Below are 12,169 nucleotides of genomic sequence, written 5' to 3'. Positions count from 1 at the left end.
TGATCGCAAAAGGACCTATCCGTTGGGTGTTTTCTATCCACCTCATAAGGGAAGTTGTTTGAGCCCAGGGTTCCCTGCCGTAGGTGTAAGAACTCTTCCTCATTCACAGCCAATGTTGTTTTCTCACCCGAATCGCTTTGAAACTCTCTCAGGCCTCATTATAAATAACTGACTGCGGGTTTATCATAGAGATTAAACGGAGGTGGGAGTTGAGGAACAGGCATGTAACAGCAGAGCGAAGGCCCTGGATGATGTTGACCCCGCACCAGAAGGGCCAGCATCTTCAGCACTTTTAGCACCCACTATATTTTATGCACCCACTAATACACTTGGGGAATCACCAAGTCAGGGAAATGTTACCCCTTCTTTTAAAGTCATCTCTTGGAACATTGCAGGCATTCGCTCGAAAACAATGAACGAGGACTGGCTAGGATTCGTTAGAGGTTTTGACGTCATTTGCCTTCAAGAAACCTGGTCTAGAGCTGATATTGCTATATCGCTTTTTCTGTGTCCTTGCTTTTGCCTCGGCTGCAGCAAAGGCAAAGGGAGGGATTGCGGTACTCATAGCGGTAAAATATGGATCTATAAAGGTCAATTGTTTAAGTTCGTCACCTTGGTACCAATTGATTATGATCTCCAATTTAATTAAGGTAAAAGTCCTATTGGTAAACTGGTACCATAATATTTTGACCAAAATAACTGGCAGGTGATTGAATCTTTACTAAATGAGATTACACAAGTCACTGGGAAGTGGCAACCGTTATGCATCCATTGAGTGGGGGATTTTAATTGTACAATTTGCAAACATAGCTCCCATTGTGTGTGTGGGCTGTTAGATACTGAGGGTTAACCCCAGCCCCATTTTGTTCATTCGCACCAGGGTGAACCCTTAAATTCTGTTCTTATAGGGAACAATTTGGATTATATGAATAGGGTGTCACTGACTCTTTACTGCAGTGTCCCACTTATACTGGCTGTGGCTGGGACAGTTTTATAGATTTTTTGCTGGTATCTAGGAATTGTATTTTATTTGTTCATGATTGTAGGGTGGTACCCAATTGTGCAAGTGACCATAATCGCCTCCCAAAAGGTACATATCCAGGCTAGAGAGGGTAATGAACGCCCTATTTACTATCATGCAAACGAGTATCATAATAAATTGGGGTAAGATTAACCCACAAAGGTTTGAGGAAGATACCATCAGAGGAAACTACCACACAATAATGGGGTGTCTGCGGTTAGACTCTCCCCCAGGGAATGTTGTCCGAGAGTTTGGCACAATGTGCAATGATGTCGCTAAACGACTGACCGGGAGAGCACAGCATAGAGAACCTCAGGAGACCGGATGGTTCAACTCTGGATGCAAACACAACTGAAACTTTTCAGACACTCTCCCCCCCACCCCCTCCCGTCACAGATCTGGGTTGAATCCATCATCGTACTTTAGCTCAGTTCGCCACCTCAGTTCAGACCCAGCTGTATGCAAATCAGTCTTGACCCTGTGCCTCATGGGAACAGTCCAGCCCGAACTGCCAAGCCAGGTCTTCCCTGAACCAGAAACAAGCATCCTGGGACCGATTATGGGGTAACAATCAGTTGAATTGGGATGCACTTGTTACAACAAGAGTCCATCTTACAAACAGGGCCGTGGATGGGCTCCTAATTTTTGCGGAGGCACAATAAGTATTTTTTTGAACACCATTTATATATATCGTATATTATGTGGCAGTGTCTCTTTAAGCACAGGTAGTGCTTGCAAGCATCATTTTGATTGATGTATCTTTAAAACAGCTGCCTCACACTATTGTGATATGTTTTAATCGAAGTTTGCAAAACTCTGATATTTTGGTTTGACATTAGCACAAATTGAAATATGCTGATTGTTTCATCCAATCTAAATGGTGGCCTGTATGTTTTTCTGATTGTTGTGAACAGTTGGGCCCACGAGGGCAGGGGCTTCACCCAGAGTGAGTTTTTTGTTGAATATTATCCAACATTGGAATGCGTCTGATTTGTTGCACCAAATTTAAGTTGTAGCGCTTGTATGTTTCTGTGGGAGGTCTGATTGAGCCCAGCTGGGCAAGAGCGTTTCCCAAACCAAGTTTCTATACAGTGTTCATTGTGATATTTGCAGCCAATAATGTTTGGAATATTTGGGTTGGGTGTAAGAACACACAAGCGTCGACTGTGTACATGGACAATTACCTCTGTTTATTTTCTTCATAAATAATTATCCATGGGTATTTATAGACCTGCTCAGCCCTGGCACATGCACACTGGATAATCAGTTTTACTTACCAACACAAAAAGGCTCCACAAAAATTCACCAAATCAAAATGGCACTGAAAGCCGGCAAGTATTATGTACTGTAAACATAGAATATCACATTGTAACTTACCCTAATGTTTTATCTTGCATTTTGTGGCAGGAAAAACGTGGAAGAACTATCTGACAGGACCAGAGGATGAATTCCCAGAGAGGGGGATAGTGTTGCAAGGATAAGGCTAGTATAGGCAGAAGGCACAAGAGGAGAAATTAGTTTGAAAGGTAGCACGAGGAATGAAAAGAACAAATATTGAAAGATGTGTACGCTGAGGAGTAGGGGCCAAGGGAACATATGGAAAAGAGAAGTAGATAGGTGCGGCTTTGTAATGAAGCAACTTCAGGAATGGAATCGGTCAGGCAAGAGTCAGGAACAGCAAACACAAATTTTAACAAGCATCTGCAATGCAATAGGCCTCGCATTTACGCAAGTTTGAGCCGTTAGCATTGTAAACGACAGTGCCTCTTATTTATGTTTTGGTTTTTAAAACATAAATAAAAGGCATTGTCATTTACAATGCCAATAGCTTAAACTCACGCAAATGCGAGACCTATTGCATTCTAAATGCTTGAAGGCATCGCTGAGTTGCTCCTTTCTGTCTCCCATGGCCCTTGAAGAGCTCCCCGTTTGCTACAAGTTAAATAAACAAGCCGGTGGTCACAACTGTGAACGAGAAACCCTCCTGCAGTAAGAGAAACACTTTAAAGAAAATATTGCTTACAGACTAAAGAAGACATACCATGTAACAACCGAAGTAAAAGGGCCAGTTCTCATGGGGTGGTTTCAAATGAAGGTAAGGCGGTACTAAGGAGGGACTAACGAGCCTAATAACAAATCAGAAGCCAGCATTTAAGAAGACAGTGTCACAAGCCAATGACAAATATGGGTGGAGAGTGGGAGGGGATTAAAGTACATACACCAATACTGCATGGCTCGCAGAGCAGCGCATGCTCTGCCCATGCTCGACCTAGAAATTTAATGTAGAGTGAGATGAGAGTTAAAAAATAGTTGTTTGCATGTAGTAACTATTGCAAGTTAGAACATGAAGAGGTTGTAAATGTGAATGATTGTCCGTTAGCATTATATACCAACAGATCACACCATTCATTGTTTGCTAGTGTGACTAACTCAACAAATTTCCACATTCAGATGAATGGTCATTTTATTTTGCTGCCCCAGCATTTCGTTTTTTATGTTGCAGAAAGCTGTTGGGTTTGTTCCGATTGAGGGTGGTATCATGTGTAATAGTTCTCCTTACAGAAATATGTGTTTTGAGATTGATTGCTGTTTAATTTGCACTTGCTTCTTGTGCAACATCACTGTCTTTTGAAGAATGAGGAGATGGTTTTGTCAGGCCCTTGTGGCACTATGGGTATCCGTGCGGTCGTAGCCCAGCCTAATGAGATCTGCCTTGCAACACAGTGGCAAGATGGAGGCAACCTAGATGCACCTGCTTGCCAGTATGTTGATGAGTGTTTTAGATGGTTAATTTAAGTGACTGAAGTATCTGCATGACTGCTTGGAAGTGGTTGAGTTGGTGTTAGGACCAGAGGTGCCCACATCCCACACAGGCTGTGTATTCCTAGTAGGGAAGGGGGTGGGGTCCCAGGTCCTGAGTGAAGCTCCAGGGCCACCAAAGACCCATATGGCCTCCTCTTTAGGGGTTAGAGGGGATATTGCTGCAAGGATGCTCAGATTCCTGTACCTCATACCCAGCCTAGTTTCTTCTCCCTAAGCTGGTCCCCATCTCTTTGTAAGGCGTGAGGGATTGCTTACCTAGAGATGAGGTAAGCTGCTCATGTGGTGGAAAAGGAGAGCGCCCCACCGACTCTATGCATATGACAGTGAGCCCCTGTAAGTGTGCCGGACAGATTCTATCCATTATGACAGCGAGCCACTGGAAGTGTGCCGCTAGGTCATGTTTGAGTGGGCTTGCGAGTGAGTCCTCAGCAATTGACTCCAAGCATTCGCATACGTTAATAGTGATAGAAAATGTTCTTCTGTACAAGCTTGTGTTACATCTGGAGAATCATAGCCTGTTCCATGTAATGTTAGGCTTTGATTGTATTTCTTCTATTAGTGTTTTAACCAATAGACTTGTTTTTTCTAGAGTTTCTTTGTTGTATCTGGGACCGAGTCAGTGTTCTGTTAAGCTTTGCACAGTAAAGATGGAGACTGGGTTGAGAGCCATTACCTCTGTGGGTGGGAAACCCATTTGCACCTTACTTAAGCACCTGCCATCCAGCACTTCAGTGTATTGAATGAAATGGATGCATATTATAGACCGGCACACATTCAGTGGCTCAGTGCAGGAAATTCTCGCTAAGTTTCCACTCGAGCAAGGCCAACTTTGCCTATCAAACACAGATAAAATGAGTACCATTAAGTTGTGCATTAGTCCCATCTGATATTTAGTGTGCTTAGAAATGGCAAAAATGCGTCTTGAAGTACTACAAAAAAAAAGAATCATATACATCAAAAGCAATTGTGTTAACTTGATGACATACAACCCAGTGGTGAGAAACACAAGGATATGCAGTGCCTGAAGGTGCAGGGGAAAGGGAGGTCTTTCTAAAAAGTGCCCTCCACACCCCAAAGGATGCCATGCTTCATCATTGGGCCTGCTCCTCGTCGGGCCGGTACTGCAATGCCCGACAGGCACACATGAAGGGGCTCTTTGGCGGAGATCTTTTGGTGATGAAGCCGTAGGGCGAGTGCGGTGTGTGGGCTTGGTAGTACTATGAGTGTGATGATAAAATAGGTCTAGAGCATCCCTAACAAATTTATTTTATTCACAGGGAGCACGAGCCTAGCTAAAAATAGTGAGCCCCAGCTGGATATAATGATCCTATAGGGCTAGTGTGGTGCATAGGGTCGACCTCTTTCATGCCAAAGTAGCCTGTAACGGGTCTGGTGGCACTTCATCAGGACCAAAAAGGGAATTGTAGTACTCTAGCACTACCGCAGTGCTGGTTCATAAATTGGTGTAGTTAACTAGTAACTAGATGCAGTGAAGTGAACCGGGTCCAATTGACCCTGCGGAAGAAGACCTAAAACGGGGAAGAGGAGGAGATAAAAAAGGAACAAGAACCCAAGGTCTGGTTAGGAGTCATTAAAAACAAGAATGTATTATGCTTACAGTGATCATTAATGTGGAGGTAGGTAGAAATCGCTATAACGATAGTGGCTGTACAATGAGTAGTGTGCAGCTGTAGCGACTCTATTCATCAAGTGATAGCTGATGCTTGTGGTGGTAACAAGGTAAGCTACCTCGAATAATCAATAGGTGGTGTTCACCATGGTCTAAAGTTATGACTGTAAAGGTGAAGAGGGTAAATGATATTACCTTCAAACAATGTACCATATTTGCATTACGTAATTATGGCAGGGACATAACCATCTACAGGAGTAATGTATGTCGTGATCAAGAGCGAGTCAACTCTGCCCAAGGTATGTCATCATTGAGACCCAGTGTGTGTGAGGAAAGTTTAAAAACCCAGTTCTCTTCTTTCCTAAACAACGTCTCTTTCGATATTAGTGGGTGTGCTTCCAAAATTGTCCAGTTTAAATCATTGGTAGTATGGTTATGTTCAGCAAAATGAGCACACATCTTTGTGTTGCTCATTGATTCTGGTTTTGGCAGGGCGGGTAGTCATGCCTATGTATTGTAACTAGCAAGGGCAGGTAATAAGATAGATGCAATTACGTGTGTTGCAGTTTGTGAATTTGTTTTGTAGCCAAGTCAAGGTATTGGTTAGTGTAATTTCTTTGGTTGTTTTTGTCAAGGGACAAACTACACATTGTCCACAGGGTAAATGGCCCGTTATAGGTGACAAGTTCCACAGGGTGTTCTGTGGTGGAGGCGTCTTTTTTCCGGGCTTGGTACTGATCAGCAGGTCTTTCAGAGTTGCTGTACGTTTAAATGCAAACCTAGGTGTACTGGGGGATAGTCACCTACATGGTGAATATTCCAGTGTTTTTTTATAATTCGCCTGGTCATGTTAAATTCTGGTGGAAAGGTGGTTACACATGTTAAATGATCAGTTTTGTCTCTTGGTTGGGTCTCAAGTAATTCCTCTCTGTTAGTGTTGTGTGCTCTCTTCTGAGCAAATCTTATTTTGGCTACTGGGTATTTATTGTCATGGCTAAATGATTGGTCAATTCTGATGCCTGTGATTTAAAATCCTGCAGGTTGCTATAGTTGCATCTTATTCGCAGGTACTGCCCGTAAGGGAGGTTTTCTCTTAGAGCTTTTGGGTAGAAGCTACTGAATAGTGAAGGGCTGTGACTATCTGTTGTTTTATTTTTAAAGTGATTGTTTCCAGTCTGTTGTTGTTCCGTCTGATCATTAGATCCAAAAACAGTAATTCATGGTCAGAGGTGTTAGCCGTGAACCTGAGGTAGGGATTCAGGTTGTTGATCCTGGAAATAAATGCAGGGTTCAGATTTGTGTCGCCTTTCCAAAACACCAGTATGTTGTCAATATAAAGACGCCACAGGGAGACATTATTCATGTACGGGTTGGTGTCAATGAGCACATATGTCTCCTCGAAGTCTGACATGTAAAGAAATGCCAGGTGTGGGGCGAAGGTGCTGCCTATTGAAGTTCCCTGGGTCTGGTGGTAAAGATGGTCCTCAAATTGGAAAAAATTATCTGTCAAGGCAATGTGTGTGCATTACATAATGAAACTTATGGGGGTGGGAGAAGTCCACGTGGTATTTCTTAGGGTCTCCTCTACGACCTCAAGTGTAATTAATTGTGGAATATTCGTATAGAGGGCTTCGGCGTCAAGAGTGACTAAGACGTCCGTCTGGGTGCCCTCCAGGTTGGTTGTCTAAATCAAGTTCAGGACATCCCTAGTGTCTTGAAGGAATGTGGGGGTTGTTATGACCAACGGTTGGAAAAAATGGTCCTCAACATTTTGAAAGAGGTTCTAAGATTGACCGTATCCCCGAAACAATGGGCCTTCCAGGAGGTAGGGGTACCCCCTTTTGTGTCTTAGGGAGAGTGTAGAAATAGGGTAGTGTGGGATTGTCATTAATGAGGCATTCAGTGGCTCAGTGCATGAAAGTCTCGCTAAGTTTCAACTCGAGCAAGGCCAACTCTGCCTATCAAACACAGATAAAATGAGTACCATTAAGTTGTGCAGTAGTCCCATCTGATATTTAGTGTGCTTAGAAATGGCAAAAATGTGTCTTGAAGCATTACAAAAAAACAGTATTGTACACATCAAAAAAATTGTGTTAGCTTGATGACATACAATCCAGTGGTCTCATCATTCGGTTATGTGCCTGCTCAGCATGAGAACTCATTCCAAATAAAAACTTGATTAGTAGACATAAAAACTAGAATACAGAAATGTTGGCAGCACTAAGGGGTGCATTGCTCAGGGTCGATTGCTATAGGAATGATTGCGCTCCCTCCTCATATGGTTTTCTGAGATGGACCATTCACTCTGCAGAAGTATGCAGTATCCCCCTTATTTTGGTTTTGAAACATTCACAAATGTTTTATTTATAAGTCTGGTATCACTCGACCTTCTGATTTTACTAAACGTATATCTATAATATACTTCTAGTAGCTTTCAGCCAGCCCTCTTCGTACATTGGACCGTTTTTGTGTGACTCCGTTTTTTTCTGCCCACTACAGCATACAGCATGGGTGAGGTGGGTCAGCACACGTCTCTGTGTGTAAATAACATACTGCCCTTTCACAAAGGACAGAGCAACATACAAAGTAGTTGCATTAAGTGCGATGGACTACTATGCCAGTGTGTGCTTTTGAAACCAAAAGAAAATATATATTTTTGTTTTGTTAGCCAACGAGTGTTTATTCAGATTGATGAGTGCCTGGCAGCTTCCCCAATTTTTGCAAACATCCTAACAATTCAAACATTGACAAACCCAAAAAGCTGGCAGTCAATGACATACCTATTGGCCTTGCCAACGCTTGTTTTGGGTCATGTTACTTTTTTTTTTTGTGGTTTTTTTATCTCTCAAAATTTTCTGAATTATTTTTTGGTTTCTTTATGTGATCAGACTAAGATAAAGTACAGTGGCCTTTCCCAGTGCTGCATCGTGATGCTGAATATAAGTGGGTAAGGAACTCGGTCCCTCGTGCCGGGTTAGTATGGCTGGCTTGGCTCGGAGGCTGAGCTTGTTCCATACCCTACTGCTTGATAACTTCCTAATGAATTATTTTTCTTTTTAATAGGTGTTATATTTTATAAAGTTCACTGTAAACCCTTTGAATTTTCTTGATGCTGAAAGAATGAATAATTCTAAAGGTTTTGCTGTCCATTATGGTTTAGTTTTATTTTAGCGGTCTTCATGAATTTGAGTAAAACTCTATTGTTTACATCTGTACCATGTTTGTATCAAAGCATTTTTGGTGGCACCTCATGCAGTGATGTCACAGCCTACTGTTCCTCTGTGTTCCCACTTCAGTTGCTCCAGCGCCACAGATGAGGAGAGCCTAATGGAGGCCGAAGGCCTGGTGAGCCAGGAGACCACCGATGAATCTTCTGACGCGTCCTTGCCACCAGACAGTGAAAGCGAAAGTAGGGAGAATGTGACCACCGACTCGGACTCTGACGGGCCCATCCTGTACACGGATGACGATGACGACGACGATGATGATGATGGAAGTGCACAAAGTAAGAGATTGTTGGTGGGATAGGAATTCCATTAAGTCTTATGAAAGATCAAAAGGTTAAAGTCCCTGAATAATAACAATGGAAACATTATTCAATCTTGAGCAAAATAACATAATGTGGAAACAATGCACTGGTGCAATAAGTAGAGCAAAACCATTTCTCTCTGTTTTTACTGTTGTATGATTAAAGTCAGTAAGGGGGTTTTACGCTAACTCTTCCAGAGGTGGAGATGATAGATTGTTTGTTAGGTTTTACTATTCTTTGCATTCTCTAACAGTTTGACTGGTTTGATCCCTACCAATTAAAAAACATTGATGCTCAACATATGGCCCAAATCCTAAATTATTCGTATCAAATGTGCAAGTGGTGAAAGTGCATACCAATCCTGTTTGTATATACCATGGTCATCGTCTATTAAGCCCATAGTGAAATTCACAATTACAAAAATGAAAATATACAATATATTATCGAGGGGACTGCTCCTTGTCAGCCTCTGTCCTCTGCAAAAGCAGATACAGTTCAACAAGACAAATGCCAATCCTCTTTTTGCTTGCTACACTGGCGCCACAGAGGTGGGTGACGAAGAAAAACATGGTTGGGTAGGCAAGAGATTGGTTAAACAACATTTAATGGGTGAAAGAAAAAGTCGTGTGGATTTGGATTAGGGTTCCAGGTTTTCATTTAGTCATGAAGTAAGCAAAACTTAGTGGGGGGGAAAAATCGTTTCTCCAAAGCAAAATGTTGAGAAAAATCAGCATAAAGTGTGGTTTAAACAATTCCGTCGTAAGATAGAACCCACCACTTAAGTTCTGCATCAAGTGGGTTGTATGTAGACTGTACCTACTAGCGAAAAGGTTCTGCTTTCTGACCAATACAGATTTCCTTCTGTTTTGTGCACAAACACCTATTTTCTATCTCCATATCTTGTTATTCAAGTAATGCTTTCCATCTGGGCTTCTGGGGCTGCCGGATTCATGGGGTACAGGTTTGAATTGTATAAGTGAATGCTCTGTTCTCTGAGTCAAATGAGGACTATTGGTGCCAGCCCAGAAATCCCACTCCAACCTTCCTATCGTGCCTGCCCTAGATTTGCATGGACGTTTTACATGGAGGAAGATGCAGATGTGTATGACCAGTATCTCCATCCTTTAAACGTAGTGGGCAAGCAGCAGATATGAAGTCATAATAATTCCTGAAAGGCGCACCATCGGAGGATAAGTCCCTAAAGGAAGAAATGATGAACCATATGTTGTGTAAATATTTTCTTTACTTTTAAGTACAAAATGTTCTTAGTGTAAAAAAATAATTCACTGACAACCTGTGCGGCCGTGCCACTTCCATGAGTTTTTCAGAGTCCCTGAAAGCTGCCTTGTCATTTTCGTTTTTGGCATTGGTTTATGGGATCCCTGATGGTCTCCTTGGTGTTCCTCTAGGACATTTCATTGGTGTTCTCTGAGATGTAAGGCCTTCCAATTATCTTTCCATCCTGTATTGTGGGCCTCTTGTCTCCTGCACAAACCATCAGTGGTCACAAGAGTGTCTCATATTTTTGGTATACAGTGGCCTGCCTGCTAGGAGCCCCGCGTAGAATAGGTGTATAAGCTTGTGAGAAAAGGGACCCCTATGTAATTACTTTTTTGTGTATTTAAAATATTCACAAACATTGAGCGCATGATTTGCAATTCTGATAGAGGTCAGTTAAGCACAATAAATACTGTGCAAACCATTTGCTCATAGGGTTGTCTATAGCCCTTTGCAAGCATGTATTTTTATAAGAATAATGGTTGCAATATTACAATCATATCTTCCTCTTCGTCGATTTTGTCCTTGATAGGTATGTTCATAGGGATTTTGGCAGCAGTGCGCAAGTTTCTCCACCAGAGCACCACACTGGAATGTGCAACTGGTCATCTGCACGTAAGCAGTGACAATGGCGATGCATTATCGAAAGAGGACCTTTTTAGAAACCTCCTTACGGAAGGAAAGTTTTGCTCAGCCTTATTGACGGGAACTTTTTTATTGTTATTATCAACACCAAACCGGTAGCAGTGACTGAAAGCACAAGGTTTGTCTACAGCATCTGTCTTTCTGCCAATCTCCCATTCAACAGATATGTATGAGCCTTAAAAAGCACAGGTTATGCTATCCCATTATCAGTGACCAATTGTATTGGGGAAGAGAATAGTGCACAGGCATTTGTGAGGGAGAGCAACACTCATCTCCTCCTATTTCTTGGTTATTTGTATCCTTTGGTATTACACTGTTTCTCTGCCAATAATTTCTCTGTCTTATTCAGGGTCTCTAGAGGTTCTTGTGTGTCATTGGGCAGCTTCTACTCTTTTTCAGCAAATCTTCACCAAATCAGATTGGATTTATAGCATGCCAGGTTCGGGATCTCTGGACTTCTTTATAGTATAGCTGTGTCTCGATGAGTGATCATAAATCCCAAATTATATAGCATCCTATCCTATTTAAATAGTATGTCATCCCCCATATTGCCAGTGATGCAGGTTTGGTGTTTGGGGTAACATGACCTGCAGTGTTTAAGATCCTGTGTATTTCATCAGAGAAAATCTTAAGTCGGTGAAAGCCATATAAATGCTGAAAATATCCCATCTGATGATATCCCAGCAGCAAAGATTTCATTTTCGTCCTAGTCCATGTATAATAGATGTGGTGATTGGTAGCACTAGCCTCAAGACTACTTGAATAGCATATTCTCACGGGTACTGTTGTGTCTCCTCCTAATCCAAGTCTTACATCCCTCAATTCTCTTGTCCCTTTGCCCCTCAATCATTTTAGATTTACTTGGATGTTACTGATCATCCCTATCTTTACAGTGGTTCTTATGTTGGCCAGCCTTGTTTCACGCATTTAGGACCAGAAATACGAAGAGCATCTAAGACACTAATTTAGCCTACTTTAATGAGTTCATAAATCACCGGTAACTTTGAGGGATCTGCCAATTGAGGGCTTTGTCCATAAAGGAGTACCTTTTGGAGTTTACCTGCATTTTGTCCTGATTGCCCAGGACATCTGCATAGTGAACAAAATGAAGCAACATGTTAAACATATCCAATTGTCATATCGTGTGCTTTACACTTCAGATCAAGTCTTCTAAACTGCTTCTGGAGCTCCAGAAGTTGCCGGCTCTCTGTACAAACAGAAGCATCCCATAGACTAAGGGCTG

At 42.1% G+C, this 12,169-nt stretch overlaps 1 protein-coding gene across 4 annotated transcripts in view; it reads left to right on the top strand.

Moving 5' to 3' along the window:
* Nucleotides 1-12,169, top strand: part of PHACTR2 (phosphatase and actin regulator 2) — a 458,184-nt gene that overhangs the window by 388,039 nt on the left and 57,976 nt on the right. For all 4 annotated transcript variants that reach the window (XM_085611660.1, XM_085611661.1, XM_085611662.1 and 1 more), the window contains one exon: nt 8,771-8,979. In XM_085611660.1, the coding sequence (XP_085467786.1) occupies nt 8,771-8,979 (209 nt within the window). The remainder of the gene's footprint in view (nt 1-8,770; nt 8,980-12,169) is intronic.

Source organism: Triturus cristatus, chromosome 6 (genome assembly GCF_964204655.1).
Source record: "Triturus cristatus chromosome 6, aTriCri1.1, whole genome shotgun sequence".
Classification (NCBI taxonomy): domain Eukaryota; kingdom Metazoa; phylum Chordata; class Amphibia; order Caudata; family Salamandridae; genus Triturus; species Triturus cristatus.
Note: the sequence above shows the minus strand (reverse complement) of the source record. Positions and strands in the feature narration are given on the sequence as shown.